This window comes from Camarhynchus parvulus, chromosome 6 (assembly GCF_901933205.1).
Source record: "Camarhynchus parvulus chromosome 6, STF_HiC, whole genome shotgun sequence".
NCBI lineage: Eukaryota > Metazoa > Chordata > Aves > Passeriformes > Thraupidae > Camarhynchus > Camarhynchus parvulus.
Window position 1 is genome coordinate 34,145,869 of NC_044576.1, and position 18,155 is coordinate 34,164,023.

The window sequence follows — 18,155 nt, forward strand, 5'->3', positions numbered from 1 at the left end:
AGTGAGTTTGTCATTGAGCTGAACCAGATGAACACATTGAAATGAAGAGGAAAAAACCAACCCTACTCTGCCATTGCTGAAATTGCTGTCACCAAGTTTGTCGCTGCAAAAACTCGGATTGCAGGTGCTGAGCTGGGTCCTGCCAGCTGGGTCATTTGAACCACCTCGAGACGACCTCACAAAGTGTCATCTGCCTAAAACTCTTTTGCATTTAATCTGAATTATTTACCAAGTGATTTTCCTTGGGCTCCTTCCCATGGCAGCCTCTGCACTGCCATAGGTTCTTTTATAAGACTTGGGGGCTGCACCTGGCCTGCATGAGCAGAGCTTTGCTTGTGGTAGCTGCTTCCCAGGCTAATTTAAAAAAAGAAAACCAAGTTTAAAATTATTTATTGCAGTTTTCTAGTGTACATCACTAATGTAAATATGGCTCAACTGTATTTATTAATTTCTGTGTTTCTGTGTTTATTCATGTATTTATTATTTTTGAGCCATTCCAGTTACTTGGTCAGGGCCTTTCAGAACCATCAACAGCAGAGCATTTTTGAAATCTTTATGTGCAATACCCTGAATAGGTTGTTCCAGGACACATTTTTTGTTAGAAGGGCTGCTCTTAGTCTCTGTGTTCCCTGTGCTCTGTCACTGCTCAGGGCTGAGCTGCTGAAGGATCCTGACAAATCCCTGGTTGGGGGTATGCAGCTCTGGAAAAGGGCTGAGGTGGGCAAGGATGGCTTGGCTTGGACTTCTGTAAAATGCTATTTTAGCAGGTTCGGGCCACTTAATACTGGTTTAGAGCTTTGAAAGGTCTCTGAGTAGCTTTCCAATTAAAAAAAAAAAATTATGTTTATATTTTGCTAAGTACTGATATCCTTGGGCCCCTGCTGCTCAGGCTTTAACAGCTCAAGGGATTTGTTAATATTTGTTTAGATTTGTGAGGTCCATGGTCCTCACCCATGGGCTTGGCTTTACCCCTTGATGCCTCAGAGCCTCTGGCTGGTCCCTAACCACTGCTTGGCCCATGTAAATTCTTCAGGCTGTGCTTAAGGGATGAAATAAGCTAGGAAATAGTTGAGGAGAAACCTTGGAAGTCCTTGCAGAGATCCTTGGGATGCTACAGCAATTTTTGGATTCATGACCTACTCTAAGATGAGACACACAGATAAACCAAAAAGGTGAAGAAGCACCATGGACTGAACCAGTCTGCCCAAATAGACTTGTGAAATGGTTATTAGAGGTTATATTATGATAATGATGATGATGATGATGATGATTATTATTATTATTATTATTATTTATACTCATTACAGTTTCTTTTATGTCTGTGGACACAAGAGCCTGGACCTAAAGCTGTCCTAAGGAGGAAAAGGGTCACTGGCACAGATTCCCAGAGCAGCTGGGGCTGCCCCTGGATCCCTGGCAGTGCCCAAGGCCAGGCTGGACACTGGGGCTGGGAGCACCTGGGACAGTGGGAGGTGTCCCTGCCATGGCAGGGGTGGCACTGGGGGGGATTTGAGGTCCCTTCCCACCCAAACCATTCAAGAGACAACCCAAGAACTCAATCCCATAACAGAATTCCATGGCGCAAGGACGGAGATCATTAAATACAATTTTATTGGAATTCATTGTACAATTTTTTTCACATCTTCCTCCTTTCTTCTCTCCATCTTCCCCTCAGTATTTCCATCCCATGTTTCCTTGTAGATACAGGGCAACTCTTGGCTGGCTGTTACCAACACCAATTCCAGCCTCAGGTTCTTTTTGTTTCACTTGATATTTCTATTTTAGATTTTTCACAGTAGGAAATCTGTGATTTTTGTCTGGTTGAAGCAAAGCAGCTTTCAGATAATTTCCTTGCACTGTCACCACCCCTGTTCAGTACTTGCTTTTGCTACAAAGTCATTTCTCAAGGAGCTTCATTTATTTAAAGATAAATGCAAACGAAGGGTCACATAACTAAAATCCTCTGAAAGTTTGTGGGCACCAAAAATGTACAATTTTGTGACTAATTAACTTCACCCTTTAATTCATTATGTCCTTTCAGTAACAGCATAAAGCCAACAAAGAGAAAACAAAACCATTAAGTGCAACTGTTGCTTTATTTAAATGTTTAAGAAATAAAATCTTTAAGAAATAAAATAGAGCCACAGCAGTATCACCTTTGTCACTGTCATATTCCAGCTGGCCAAAGTGCTTCAGTGAGTCACCCCTGAAGCAGGGTCCCAGACCAGGAGGTCCTAGCTCCTCCATCAGTTAATTTTGACCTGAACACTGAGAAATTATATTTGATATTTCATCTAACAATGAAATTTAGCATTGCACAGGAGAAAGGGAAATGGATTGGGTTTCATTATCTGATTTATACAACTTTAAGTTCTAAGACAGTTCATCTAATTACAACTTTAGTATTTTATGAAGTATCTGGGTAGAGTTTTGAAGAATACCAGCAACTTTTTAAAACTTTTTATGACTTGTGGGACTTCAGGAACATTCCTCCTTTGTATGCTTTAGTTTAGAGGTTGTTTGCGTGCCCTGACTCCAGACTGGATGCTTTCTCTTCCTTTCCCTGTAAAACTTAGGGCACTACATCGAACAACGACAAGTGGCCAAAAAGGAAGGAAGGAAAAAAAAGAGAAAATCAATTTGTAATCTGATTTGAGGGTTTTGATTTCCTCTGATGAGTTTCAATTTCATTAAAAGCAACCTTATTCGCACATAAAAGAGCTCCTTGAAGGGTAAAGCGGGGAATTGTCTCGGGGAGGATAAAGAAGCGGCGCTCCTTTGTGCGGTTTGTCCAGGGCATTAATTTGGGGCGCGCTGTGCGCGGGCAGGCGGGCGCGCGGTTATCGGCGCCGCGATCTGCGCGCGGGGGAGGCGCTCACAGGGGCTCGCATTCAAACATCACTGCGGGCCCTATTGACACCTGCGTTATCAACAGCCCTTATTATCTGCTTAGCGGCGGGTCGCAGCCCGCCGGTGACATAATAAGCTACAAATCACTGGTGGGGCCTTTCTGCATTCTCCTAATTGTGTGTATTCTCTGGGAAAAAATTATTGCCGGGCCTCTTGTCTTGATGAGAAATTGACATTTTCTGGTGGAGCCTGGTGAGGACTATGTGGGGAGATAAGACTTATAGTTGTTTTAAAGGAGTGCAGCCATTCTTTCAGAGGCCTCTTTATTGCTCTAGTTGACCCACTTGATGAGTATGGATTTCATGAGGTCTTTTTCAGCATTTGAACTATAAAAGGTTCAGAATGACACCACCCCTTATAGACAAAAGATAACCTTGCCCTTTGAATATATTGATTCTTTATTAACTAGGCTGTTTAATGCAATGAAATGAGGCATTAGATTGAAGCCTATTTCAAGTGCTTTGAATAATCTTTAAAAGCTTGAAAGACTTTTAAAAGCTGCTCTGCAATAATTGGCATGTACTTTTAGAGACTCTTATTCCTTCATTTTGATTAAGGAATTTTTATCATCTTCCTGCGTCTAAACTCACTGTGGGCTGACACAACATATTTCCTCAGCAGGGCTCTTACCCAGATGTGTCGTAGGTGGTGGATTGCTCTAGGAATTGTCATATGTGGGTTTTCTCCTTTTGTGTTTTCCTTGCATTGAAAGTTAGAGGAACCATTTAGATGCTCATTATTCAAACCTTTGAAATAAAACTAAAAGGAAAAATGCCAGTAGGCATCGTGCAGACTTTCATCCCTAAAAACCAGCTTATTTTTTAGCGGGATGCATCTGATTATGCCGCCTTTTAAACACGATACACAGACACACACTCAGAGTGGAACAGTTTTCAATGCATAATAATAATAAATAATAAAAATAATAATAATCCAAAGTGTTCTGCAGCTTTAACACCTTTTTTTTATCAAATCAGTTTTCATCTGACATGAAAACTATGGAAATGCTGGAGAAGAAAGGAAGCATGGTTAAAAATCCCAGTTTTCCTGTAGGTTGTGACTGCAATGACTGAGTTTTACCTTCTCCCCACTCCATCCCTGAACCACAGGCAGCTGAGGAGGGGCTGGGACACACAGTGTGTCCTTTGGCACTGGATCCACATGCACCACTCCATCCCTTCACTTTGGAGCTCTGAGTTTCTCAGTGCCCTCTCAAAGTTGTCAGCAGCCCTCTGATTAATGACCGGATCAAACTCCAGAACAAACTCCCCGTTTCACCACCACAGGCACTTACGTTCCTCTGCCAGACCCATATTCCTGTGGAAATGCCCTTTTTTGGTGGTGCTGTTCACACAGAAGGATACAGGAGCACACTGGGTGTCTGGGATGGGGAACTCAGCACTGTACATCAAGGCAAAGCTTTGCAACACTCTCCAGCTCTGAGGTTGCATGTGCCCACCTCATAATAAATATATTTTTGCACCCATGTTATGTGCATTGCACATATTATGGCCCAGAGGATGAAATATTTGTGCTCAGTATTATAATTGGCAAAAGAATTTGCTTCCTTCTCAGCAGTTAAGAGACGAGCACGTCGACCTTCAGTGTCAAACCACCACATGGAAAATTTGGGTTGTGCTTTGTTTAAAATAACTTTTCCTGTTTACAGACTTTTACAATATGATATTAAAATAGTAAAAGAAAAAAAAAAATCTATTGTTACCTTTGCTTTACAAAAAGCCTGTCTGAAGCGCACTGTTTTGGTTAAATAAGAAAAAGAGATATTCTGCTGTTATTCTTCAGAAAAAGTGAGCAGTTTTGGATAAATATTTCACCGAGGCTGAGCAACAAGTGATTGACACTGCAGAGCGGAGATCTCCTTCCTCATCCTCCTCCCAGGGAACTGGAAAGACCACGTCAAGGGTTTGGGCTTTTTCATAACAAAGGAATAAAAATTCTGATATTTAGAAATGAAACCCCCGGTGTTGCGTTATTTCGTTAAGTGTTTAGTCACTTTTTTTAATAATCAAACCAGATAAAATTACTAAAAATGAAATTCACAGACAAGAAATACTTTAATTAAATATTGTGTAAAATGAACATTTTTTTATACAGTTAAATATATGAAAAAATGTACAGATAAAACAATCTTATTGTAGGGTCTTTAACAGTAAAATCTACCATTTAGTGAAGCTTTCCGTCTGGAGACAATGAAGCAATGAGTGCATTGACTAATTAATCTAAAACACAAACAGATTGCATTTATGAAGGAACTTGCAGACTTTCTTAACATGTACACGTGACCTCTTTTTTTAATTTTTTTTTAGAGCAAAACCTTACTTAGACAAAATATAACGGAGGCAATTCAGTTCCAAAGTGACTTCTCAGGCTTTCTCACCTAGCCAAGCCTTGGCCGTGCTCACAGAGCTGTGCTACGCTGAACCCTTCTTCTAAACCTTCCAGAAAAGCTTGACTAAAATGTGCATTGTTTTTTTTTTGCCCAAAAAGAAAAAAAAAAAACCAAAAATAATAATAATTAAAAAAATTAATAATAATTAACAAAATGATCCCTCCTTTTTTGGTTAAAAGGTGAATTCTGCTGCAGTTTGCAACGTGTTTTGCAGTGCTGCGCTGGCAAAGGATTTAGTGCAAAGTAAAAATAAAAACAACTCCACGTTTCTCTGGCTGGATTTGGCACTGAGAGCCACGGAATACAACGGAGGTCATTCCAGTTTAAAAAGTACCGTCGGCTACGGGTTGATTACAAAAAGTTCCCTAAAAAAAACCCCAAGAAACCTAAATAAACAACTCCCAGACATTAAAAATTCAGTGTGATCCTGATTTCCCGTGAAACGTTCCCCGGTTTTGAGCAGAGCAGGATTTGGGAGAATGCAGAGTGCAGCAGAAAATTGACACATAAAGGACTGGCAGAATTGTACACCAGGATTGTGCTTTTTTTGTCCCCTTATTTTTTACACCAGAAATCATCCAAATGAAGTCGTGATTAACAATTGTGGTGTAAGCCTGTGATAAAACAGCACAAAAGTTCTTCCAAGAAGTTCACTTTTAAGGCATCAGAGAAGTTCATGTGGCAAACATTTTAATTAAAACATCAGAAGTGAATTTATTTTTAAACTTTAGGCCTCTGAATTTTTCCAGTAAACACAGTTCAGCTATGTGGCAAAGTCATGGGTGGCAGCTAAAAATGACTTTTTACAATCTTAAAAAAAAAAATTAAAAATAAAATTAAAAAATAAAGAAAACAAACAAACAAAAAAGAAAATAAAAAATGCAACCACAAAATAGATTCATCTTTTCTGTGGCTGTATCACATGCACATATTCTACTAGTATTCATTACAGCCATGTGGCACAATTTTGATTTGACTATACAACAAACGACTTTTTCTTTCAAAATTATTTGTTCTGATAACTTAAAAATAATATAAAAATAAACAATGAATTTGAATTTTTGAAAAAAAAATTTAAAAAAGAAAGGATGGAAAGGCTAAACAATAGCAACCTTATGAAGTACAAATGAAATGCACAGACACTGATTTATTTAAAAGAAAAACATGAAGGCAACAGTTCTTGGCTTAATGCTATTTTCAGCATCACGATACCAGGCCAGGACAAAAACCAATACATACAAGAACATAAAAAAAAAATGAGGAAAAGCAATATACAAAATTTCAAAGATAAATACAATATTTATAGTTGATATGTTACAAAATAAATTCCCTTAGTGACTGCAAGTGTTTATGTGAAAGAAAGTGTTGCAATGGATAAGACTATTTTATTCCTTATAGCGGTCATAAGGAATAAAATCTGCTTTTTTTTGTCTAAATATTTAAGTGGATCTGAAAAAAATTCAAGACAAGTGTATAAATATTTAGCTACAACTTTGGCAAAATCACAAAAGTCTACAATTTTATAACCACATACAAAACACATTAGGGAAGAAGGATCTAGAAGTCAAAAGGACAATTTTCTGGTACAAGAAACATAGACTTCACAGTAGCCTAAAATGCAATAGTATACAGTGCTAGCAAAAGTTGAAAAAATGTTGCAGATCACACTTGCTTAACAGGAAGCTCTAGCAGTGGAAGTATATTTTTTTCATTTCTTTAAACCAACAGACAGTAGCAATTTCTTTTTTTTTTTTTCTCTGTCAGTGTGCTTGTTGAAGGCAAGAGAATTCAATATCAAAGTTACAATTTCTAACTACAATAAGTTACAAAGTTCCATTTCATTAAGATGAAGTTAAGCAACGATAAACCCCCCCGCGCCCGCCCCCGCGCCCCGGTTTTTTGTGTGGTTTTTTGTTTTCTAATCATATATTCATCCTTTTTTTTTTTTATTCTTTTTTTTTCCAGTTTGATGGCTCATAACCTCCTTGGCCCCCTTTTTTTTTTTCCACCACAAAAAAATATTTCACATTATAGAGATACACAACCATTGTGAATCTAGTTATGAGTACAGAAAAATGTTCGGAGGCATTTTTCATCAGTGTTTCATGATAATCAAAATGGTGCATCCACAAAGTTTCTCCCAACACATAGCAAGTACTAGACATAGCCAAGACGTAATCAGAAACTTTATACAAAATAGGCGTCGCTTTTTCCTTATTCTCCAGGACTGAGAAATGTGAAAATATGAGAAAAATTCAGTCAATAAAATGGAATTGTTCATGAAGAAGTAGGTTGTTTTGCATGTAGATTCTTAATAGTTTAAATAAAATCTTTAAACAAAGTCTTTTTTTTTTTTCCTTTTTTTGTGGGTTTTTTTTTTGTGGGTGTTTTTTTTTTTTTTTCCTGTAGCATTTTCGATTTTGTTGCTGATTCTGCGTGAAGATACTGCTTCCATCAGCATGTCTTAATATACTAAACTTGTCCCCTAAGCCCATCCTCTGCAGCTTGGTGCTACGGTAGGTAAACAAAAGTGACTTTACATTGGCGGGACTACAAGCCCGGACATGGCTAAAAGAAAAAAGAGAAGAAAAGGAGCTGTTATTGGCATGCTGGGCTCAGAGCCACCACGGGACAGGGAGGGAGGATGCAGAGCAGAGCCCGGCTCCTCCACGGCATCCCCAGGGAAAGGACCACGGGCTCCTCCCAGCAAATCACACCCCACACAGCCTCTCCTTGAGAAAAGAGCTCTGAGGGCAGAACATCCCCGCTTCCCCAGGTTCAATTCTCTCCAGGCTCCTCACAACTCCTCTGGCTGCATCCCCATCCCGTGGAGACATCCCAAACATTCACCTCTTCATGCCCTGGGCAGAAAATGTCATTTTCCACTATTCTCCTTCATGATAAAAACAGGACTGAGCAATCCAAGGACTCTCCAAGACCAAAACCAAGAACACTAAACACTGTCCCAACCCTAGAGCTCAAACACCATAAAAAGCCATGATACTAACACCCCTGACCAGCCATATCCTGGGGTTTCTTAACAGATAAAGACTGAGATGCCAACAACCACTGTTTTTACCTAGTTAACTCTTTGGTAGAAGCACAATTTAGACCGTCTTTAATTTTAGTGTTGTTTAATTTTTGCCGTAATGATATTTCTCATTAATTTATGTACAACAGATATTAATAAATTTGTTCGTGTAGTGATGTGAACTTCAATTTCTCAGTTCATTAATTTCAACAATATTAATTTATTTCAGATTCGCCATTGCAGCTTTACGGTTTGGAAGAATTGGGTCTGTACACATTTCATAGGTAACACCACCACAACCAGCATTGCTCCAAGAGCCCAGAGCAGCCCCTGGTCCTGCTAGAGCCTTCTGTGGATTAGGATGGAGTTAAACCTCCCTAAAATACAGCTTAGGTGATGTTCATGAAATAGGATAAAATCTTCCAACTCTGCCATTTTTCTCCCCAATTAAACGTGTCAAAAATGTCAAAATCAAAACTGAAGTTATAATTTTGCAGCATTCTTCATAATGAATGTTTTAAACCTAACCAGCAACTTAAGTTACAAAATTTAACTGGAGAACAGTGGTTATATTGGCAGAGAGCCTTTCGACCCAAAATATTCAGTTTTCTTATCATGTTTTCAGAGAATCACAAAATCATTTAGGTTGGCAAAGGTCTCAAAGGTCACCAAGTCCAATCTGTGCCCAATCCCCACCTCACAGCACTGAGTGTCACCTCCAGGAATTTTTTGGACTCCTGCAGGGATGGGGACTCCAAATCTCCCTGGGCAGCCCCTGCCAAGGCCTGACCACCGTCAAAAAGCCCTTAAAAACAGCCCTTGGCTGAATCTCCTCTGTTCCACCCCTCATCAGCCCAGCTGATGACCTCACCCTGAGTTTGGACCTGCCAAACCCCAGGCTCAGTTTGGTTTCTCCTGTGGGATTCAGCAGCAGATCTGTCACCATGCCAGTCTGGCTATCTGGGGTGCGCCTGGCCTGGGGGTGCAGGAGGTCATTTTAAGGAACAGCTGCCATGGAATCACAGAATCATTAAGGTTGGAAAAGACCTTTAAGGCCAGGTCCAACATCAACCAGCACTGTTGTGGTTCACCACTAAACTATGTCCTCAAGTGCCTTGTGCTTCAATTCAGCCATCAGCTGCTCCACTCCTGGCAGTGTCCAAGGCCAGGTTGGACAGGGCTTGTGGCAATTTAGGATAGTGGAAGGTGTCCCTGCCCATGGCAGAAGGTGGGACAGAATGGGATTTAAGGTCCCTTCCAACCCAAACCATGCTATGATTCTGCTGTGTGAAAACTTAGAATATCTGCTGCCATATTTTTCTGGAGGAAAGAAAAAATATCTCAGTTCTTTAATTTAACCATTTTTGTTGAACTCTCTTTGTGGCACAGTCTCAGGAGGGGTGCAAAGTTGGTGCTCCAGATGTGCATTTCACAATTTATTTTAGTAGCAGTCTTTGACAATTGTGAATTTCTGTACTGACCTTCCTGCCGTGCAAATTGATACTAAACGCCTTCTTAAAGAAAAATGAGCTGGTGAGTTTTTTAATAATAATTTTAATACTTTCATCTGGATGAAGACCAGAAAATTAAGCAGGATGCAATTTTAAAAGAATATAGAGAGCCTTTTGCTGTGCATTATAGTCTATAACCAGAAAGCAATATCTTTCACAATCTATAGAAAGCAAATTACAATTGAAAACCAAATTTTGAACACATATTGTGCTTCCAACTTTGCAGTCAGCCAGTAGTCTCTCACTAAAAAATTTCTTTTCTACCTTTAATGTTCATTGTTTTAAACAGGAAAAGGCTCTCTGCCCTAAGGAACACACATGGCAGGATTCTGCTCTTAAAAAATCTGTGTGAGTACTTGACTTTCTGATCATAGACTATGGAGGTCACACAGAGTCAACAAGATTGTGGCTTTTTGGATAAGGCCCAAAAGCCCTTTTCTGTAGGCTTACTCACAGGAGTGAGTCAGGCCCTGGGGACAGCAGGGAGAGAGTTCTGCTCCAAGAGCTGCAGCTCATGCGTGCTGGCCCTCCTTAGGCTGACCGTGGCCATGCAGCTGGCATGGGGGCAGCAAGGAGGTGGAGTAAACATCAGCCCTGGCTGGCATTGCCCCCAGCCTGACCTCCCTGAGATCTCCCCAGATTGCCTTTTTCACTCTTAACCTCTGTCTTAATCTCTGAATCATCAAATCCCAGAATGGCTGGGGTTGGAAAGGATCTTAAGCACCATCTGGTTCCAATCCCCTGCCATGAGCAGGGATATCTTGCACTGGAAGGTGTCTTAGATCTCTTTACCAAAGAAGTGTCACCTACGGATGGCTCCATGCTCACTCTTGGGCAGCAGGTCCTACAGCACAGAGAGGGTTTTGGGGTTGTGCTTACAGGTAGAAAGCTCTTGCTTCTGGTGTGGTGGGCTCGGGTGGTCCTGATGCTCAGGGTTACATCAGCACAAGCCAGAAATCAGAGCAGCTCAACTTCTGTTTAACTCTTTGTTGGGGGACAGAACAATCCCCCTGAGGTCCAGCTGGAACTGCTTAGTTCTGCTGCTCTCACCAACTTAGATGCACCACAAGCAGCATTTTTCCCACACACAGATACCCTACAGTGGTTTACCCACCAGGGAGGGGTCAATTAACCCCCAGATCCCTGCAAAAGGATCACCCTTGTCTAAATTCTTATCCATTCTTATCCAAGGCCCTACTTATCCATAAACTGCAGGATTTGCCTCTTATGCACCACCAGTGAGTTCTTACTGCCCTCTTGGCTTGCCTGAATGTGGCCATTCCTAACAGCGACATCTCCTCAGCTCCTTCACACCCTGCCCTAAAATGAGACTCTCTACTTAAAGATCACCAAAAAAACAACTTCAGCTGCATTGGACTGCAGCTCTCAAATTCCATATTTTACCTTAATGTAGAAAATGTGCTGATCAGAAAACTCTCAAGGTGATTGTACAGAGTCCAGAAAGCAACTAATTAAACTTTAAAAAGAGTTCCCTGACAACAAATGACAGAGAAAATAGGAAGGGAGAAGCAGAAACTCCCTAATGAACTCTGTGGATCAAATGCAGTGTAGATAAGTACCCACACGGCAGTGCTGGTGTTTTTTCTTGACAATGTCTCATGAAGGAGGGAGCTGACAAACACATCCCTGTCCTGCCCCTCAGCCCTGGCTGCAGCTCAGACCAAGGCAGTGGCAGAGATCTGTGAGGAGGAATGGGTGAATTTGAGGCTTTTTGTGAGCTCAGTCTGAATTGACTCAAAGAATCGAGGTGGAAAAAGGGATGATGCCCCTGCTGGGATGGTGAAGGAGCTCACAGAGCACTCCTGGGTGGGGAGCTGAGGTGGTGCTGAGGCCCTGGCACAGGCAAAGCTGTGGCTGCTCCATCCCTAAGAGTGTCCAGGGTCAGGCTGGACTGGCCTTGGAGCAGCCTGGGACAGTGGAAGGTGTACCTGCCCAAAGCTGGAGCTCGATGGTCTTTAAGGTCCCTTCCAATCCAAACCATTCCGGGGTTCTGTGATTCCATGTCAGTTCCCTAACTCCCACAACACTGAGCATCACCTTGGGGTGCCGTCTACTTTGCATAAATTATGCAAAATTTTTTTGCCACAACCCTGGAAGTCGCTGCTCTAACTACCAGGCCAGAAGGACATTCTGCCTTTTTCTCTGGGTCATTCTGCTCAACACAAAATGACTCAGGTTCACCTGAAAGAGGAAATTTGATTATTTTTATTTAATTAATTATTTATTTATCTATGTATTATCTATTTAATTTCAACACTTGGTTTACAGTTCAGCTGCTGATCCAAAACCCAAAAGGATGATCCCAAAAGGATCAGGGATGACCCCAAAAGAATCCCAAAAATCAGGGGTTGAAGGCATGGTTAGGTCTTCACTGGGCTCTCTGGGCATGGAAAAAGCTTAGTGCAAAGCAAGGTTGGGCTCAGCTTAAGAGCTGAATTCATGACCTATTTAACAAGTCAGTATTGGCTGATTCCAAGTCATCTTCTGATCTTTACACAAAAAGCATTTTGTACCTGAGGATGGAGATGTGCAATTACTGGGGGCTTGGAGAGGTGCTAAGGGACATTGGGTGCTCAGTGCAGGCATTCTGCCCTCCCAGTTCTCCTTAAAACCCCACTTTGAGGTAATCTAGAGATTTTAAGTACCAAAAACCTTGAGTATATGACAGGAAGACCCTTACTCACATACTGAAATGGCAAAAATCTGGATCATTTTAATTTAGATCTTTAAATAATTTTGTTTATAAGCGTAAATAAAAATCAATTACTTGATCTTCCTCCCTCAGATCTAAGTCATATGTTACCATATTGATATTTTTTGTCTATTTTTTATTATTTATTTTATTATCTCATTTTTCCTTTTTTTTCATTATTTTATTTCAGTATTTACTTTTCATACCAGTGTCTTATTACAAAAACATGAAAGTAGGACACTGGATTATTTTATGAATGGATTATCCTTTCTAAGAATATGGATATAATTTTCCACTTACAGTAGTAACACAGTGAAGCTTCCACTAAAGAAATACACAAAAACCTGTTAATTAAATTATCCTTTCCTTTAGTATCATGCTACAATCAGTTTGTGCATTTGGATTCTCAGCTCTTTGATGACCTGAGTGCATAACAAGGTCTCAGATGGTTTTTTGGGCCAAGAATTTAAGAGTAAGCTACACAAAGATTCATTTTGAGATGCTGGAGTGGATTTGGGGTGGACAGGCAGCTCTGTGGGATTGGGATGATGTCCCTCCAAAATGCCTTCAGCACCCTACAAAATGCTGGTGTCCAGAACTGGTTTGGCAAATTAAAATCCCCCTCATCTGTTTGCCTGTGAGTGCTGGTTGGATTATGGGTGTCGTGGTGATACAAAGATAAATAATCCTGTGCTGCTGCTGCTGCTTAGCTGAGGAAGTCAAGAGGAGTGACGACCTCAGGATGAGACTGTCCTCAACCCTTCCTGGTTTCAATGGGATCTGAAGTGCCTCAATTCACTGCACTGTGCACTGAGCCTCCAGCAGAGGCAAACAAACCTTCCCAGTGATTCTGATGCACCTATATGCATGTCAAAATACCCCCTAAAAGTGGTAAAATTTGCCACGAGTCTTCCTTTTTTAGGGTGACCTCTTTGTTTGTGTTTTTGCTTTCACATTGTGCCTTAATTCCTCCTGCCCCACACCCTGCAGGTGACCATGGACATTCTGCCACTGATTTATCAGTTGTTTCTTGCATTACCCACATGAAATCACATGGATTATATATTAAAAAAAAAAGACAAAATATTAAAATTGCCTGCCCTAATTAAATTATTCAGTTCATTTAGGGATGTAACCACTCTAACGCCACAGTAAGAGCTGGCACCACCAGAGCATGCAAACCACTGCATACAGGGCCGCCTTGTCCAGGAAAGCTCAGTCCACTGAGTAAGGGCTTAACCTGACTTATATTAACTTGACATATTTAAAATCACTACTGCACCCTATATAAAGTGAGGAAATCACACTGTGTCCTGCCAGAACACTGCTGGGTTTAAACATCCACAGAAATGTGTTCAGAAAACATAAAAACACCAGGAATACACAAACCCTCCAAGAGGCATTCCGGGATACAGTCTTCCCTTAAAATTTAAGGCACGGACTCCTAAGGGAAAATGCCAGAAAAACAACTGGTGTTTGCTCTAATGCAAGCATCAAAAATGAACTAAAAACCTGAAAATCTCAGCAGACCATTCACACTACCCTATTTCTCCCCGTGCTTTTTGCATCACTACAAGAACACTGAAAAATCCAGCCAGGTACCTTTTTCCCCGAGGAAAAAAAGCACAAAAAAAAACCAACAAAAAACCAGCAGAGAGAAAATTGAGAGAGATCGGGCTCACCTTGAAGTCCATTTCCATTTGCACTGGTGCAAGATGGTGGAGGAGAGGCTTGGGGCCTGACAACAGGAGCGAAGGCGCTCTTTTGTTTCACTGCAGAGATGACATTGGCAGGTGAGAATGAGAAAATGCCGTGTGTACTGCTACAGTTTGAAGGGAGGGTGACCGAAGAGGCTGCCATGGTAGGGCTTGACGGCACTACTGCAATAAAGCAAAAATAATCAGGACTCAGATTGAGGTTTTCACGGCAAACACGGAAAAAGAGAGTGATAGGGCCTTGCCTCTTAAAATATATATAGAGATATATATATAAAAAAAATATATATAAAAAAATAAAAATGAAATGCCTTGGCTTGGCCACTCTCTGGATAACAGGCAAACTCTTTTGTGTTGGACTTTTGTTACGAATTGCGCAGTCCAATTTTTATTTTGTTTTTTTTTTGTTTCGTTTCTTTTTTTGTTCGTTTTTTTTTTTTTTCTCTATCTGAGATTGTATTCTGGCACAAACAGATCAATTTATTATTTTCATTTTTACGTCCAGCCTCCAGAGTCACCCCTCCTTTTATCCAGTAGCTGACAATAGAGGAAATCAAAACAATGCAAGGAGTTGATTTTGTAGTAAATATGAATCTATATGATGATGTGTTACCAAAAATAGACACTTACTGCCATAAGGAGAGTTAGCTGAGGAGCCATTAAGAAATCCAGGGGAACCTGGTACACCTAGATTGGGCATGCCGGCATTGCCATATCCATTCATGCTATTGCTGACTGTGTTGTAATTGGACTGCTGAGGAGTACTGCTGGGAACATATCCTCGCGGGGAAACACTGCTTGTGTTGCGACTGTAACCTACTGTGTTAGAAACCCCCCCACCCCAAAAAAATAATGTTATTTTATAAGATAGACTTAGGGCTGGGGGGTTTCCTCATGCAGCATATATTACACAGTTTTAATTGATTGCACAGCTTTGCTCTGAGTTGTCTCTCACTGCCCTATCAACTCTTGCAGCTTGAGATAACCTTATCACGCCAACCCTACTTAAATCATCCGCGAGCACTCTATGTTGTCTCTCCTCTTAGCACAGACAGCCAACAAAAGCTCTCTTCGATCCAGCTGTGTCAGGTGCCTTCACGTTTGTCTTTAGGAGCAATTATCAACAGGCTCGAGTCCCGCTTTGTACCAACACACTGCGTGAACTTTTCAGCCTCTCCGCACCTTCAAATGCCAGAGCTGACAAGAAAAACTTTTTTGTTGCAGTGATTTACTTTAAAAGGCTGTTTTGGGGTCTTCATTTTGTGATTGATATTTTTTATGCTAACAACAAGCTTTCATAAGGTGTAGCCATCAGTGAAAACTAATTCAAGAGCAAGTACAGAATTTTATAAGGCTTATTAGCTTGGAAACGCATTAAAAGACAATCTTTTTAGAAGAGGAAACATAGCGGAATCAGGATTTTAAACAACAATTTGTTCCTATCTGAGCAATCAATTTAATAATTATGTTGCAAGCAAAAAAAAATGCGTTTGAACATATCTAATAATCCTGTTTCCCTCCTTTCATTAGTATCAAAATTAATTTTAAATGCAATATGCTACATGCATTTTCAATTACAACAGGTAAATTAAATCAACTATTACTTTTATTAGTAACATATATGTCACACATGCCTACAAACAAAGTATTTTAAAATCACAGACATCAAATTAGATTTATCTGTGTAAATATTCCAAAACCAGGTGGAGGTACCGAGACATAATTATTTTATAAACCAACCATACACGCTGTATATTTACTGCGAATAACAAAGAGCTTTCTACACTTTGCCAATTTTATTTTTTTCCCCCCACTGGAGATGCTTTATGATAACAGTAAATGAAAGAACAGGGAGAATTAAATATTACGAGAAAAGTTAAAGACGGCATTTCATTCCGCGCTCAGACACACGGCTAGGGGGACAGAGAGAGGGAGGACACGGCGGTGACATCAGTTCGCATGAACAGGCCAAAAGCAGCCAACAAGGTGAAGGATTAACCCTTGAAATCCCACCTACCTTGGTCGTTGGCTTGCGATGTTTCGGAGACATTGACGGCGAGCTGGCTGCTGAAGGAGTTCACGCCCATCATGCCGGTGTGGGCGGGAGTGTTGGCTAGAGTGGGGATCTGGTTGTGGTTGCGGGGCACGCTGTACAACGCCTCAGCAATGTCAGCTGCTCGTTTCAGGATTATTTCCTAAAGAGACACGGAACAAGCACTGACAACTCAGATTTGTGCAAACGCTCCGAATCGCAATGCCGCAAAAATTTACTGAAGAGATTCACATGGAATTATAGTGAGGGTGGGGGGTTTGCTGCTCGTTCCAACCACACCTTCTGTTTTTCCTTCCCATGCCCAATTGCTCTTCAACACAGTAAATATAAAGAAAGGAAGAAATTAACATAAAACTCCAGTTTAGCACTGGAAGCCAGGTGAAAATTGTCACAGGGGTTTTATGCGCCCAAGGCAGGAGTTGTATTTTCAGCAGTTTGCAAAATACGGTACAGCTGATCCACTTGGCTGAGCAGATTTCTTTAGGACTTCCCATTAGTCACTGTATATTTTGGCCCCAGTTCAAGGTTATTCTCTTGCCTTAATGCTTGCTTATGCTTTTGGCATCCCGCACATAATTGTCATTTCTGATAGGCAAACGAGCAGCGAGAGGAGAAGGGGAAGATGAAGCGCTTCCCTCGGAGCATTGCATCACATCACACTGCCCTCAAGGTGGCTGGCAAAGCCTGGCTGTGTACAAAGGCAATGTGCTGATGCTCTGCCAGCCCTGCACAGAGCAGGTATTGATCTACACGTGTTGGCGTGGGAACAAAGAGCGTGCTGCTGACCTACCTGGTTGTTATGGGGCATCCCATATAGGGCTTCAACAAGGTCTGCTGCTCTCTTAAGTAATACTTCCTAAAGGAAAACAAACAACCTGCGTTATGTTTCACTAAGACAGGAGCAGTACAGCAATGTTGGCAGTTGTAGCAGCTCTAATTGGAAGAAACTGATAAAGTGGATAAAATACATCACATGCAGCCCGTGTGCTCCCGCTATATTTAGGGGATGTATTACAAAGAAAGGAAGGTATTTTGTTTGGGAGGAAAACAGGGCTTGTGATTTGAAGTCAAAGTTAGAGACGAGCCTAAAAATAATATTGCATTTTACATCCAGCTGTTCAATTATGATTGACTCGGAAAGGTGTTTGCTGCTGTAGCATGTAGCTCTCGTGCTGAATTAGTGAAATCAGTGCTTGAGGTTTAATGATGTAGTCTTATGGGTATTAAACAAACAAACACATGGTAGAGATATGAAAGGCACAGGCATCACATTTGGCTGTTAATTCCTAGCACTTTAGTGGTGAAGAACAATAAGTAATTTTCCATATCTTAATTAAACTGGCAGAGTCCTTAAAGACAACATCTCACCCCTAATTCATGCCCCAAATTTGCAAGTGAGTTCAATGCTTATTCCTCTTTATTTTGAACAATAAAGTGAATTAACTTGGGTTAATCTAGTTCTTTCATAATGACATTAAGAAATTTTTCAATTAACCTCTTTGACTGCATGTTGTAAAGGACTTCATAAATGACTTCACATTCAGAGAGTGTTGAGTACTTGTGCCTGGGGGCATGGATGCACTGAATTTTGTCTTATCCCTGTCTGCATGCCTACTTTCAGTTTTATGATTGTGAGGATTAATCCATAGTTTAGTTAATTTTAAATACAAATGGACTTATTTTTTTTTAATTTATTTTTTTTTACCTTCGGCTGTAATAAAATTTAGCTGGATTTTTTTAGGAAAAGATCTAGCCAGGAAGACTTGGGGCATCTCTGTTAGGGATAGGATTTGCAAATTTCTTTGCAACTTA

The 18,155-nt window shown here is 40.7% G+C and overlaps 1 protein-coding gene across 15 annotated transcripts in view; it reads right to left on the minus strand.

Moving 5' to 3' along the window:
* Positions 1-4,966: 4,966 nt before the first annotated feature.
* EBF3 (EBF transcription factor 3) overlaps positions 4,967-18,155 on the minus strand; it is a 129,171-nt gene continuing 115,982 nt past the window's right edge. For 6 of the 15 annotated variants that reach the window (XM_030950871.1, XM_030950867.1, XM_030950864.1 and 3 more), the window contains 5 exons: positions 17,134-17,199; positions 16,308-16,485; positions 14,921-15,109; positions 14,258-14,455; positions 4,967-7,888 (listed from right to left, as the gene is read on the minus strand). In XM_030950871.1, coding sequence (XP_030806731.1) covers positions 7,857-7,888; positions 14,258-14,455; positions 14,921-15,109; positions 16,308-16,485; positions 17,134-17,199 — 663 coding nt within the window. In that variant the 3' untranslated portion in view covers positions 4,967-7,856. The remainder of the gene's footprint in view (positions 7,889-14,257; positions 14,456-14,920; positions 15,110-16,307; positions 16,486-17,133; positions 17,200-18,155) is intronic. The other 9 variants (XM_030950874.1, XM_030950873.1, XM_030950870.1 and 6 more) reach the window with 3 other exon arrangements.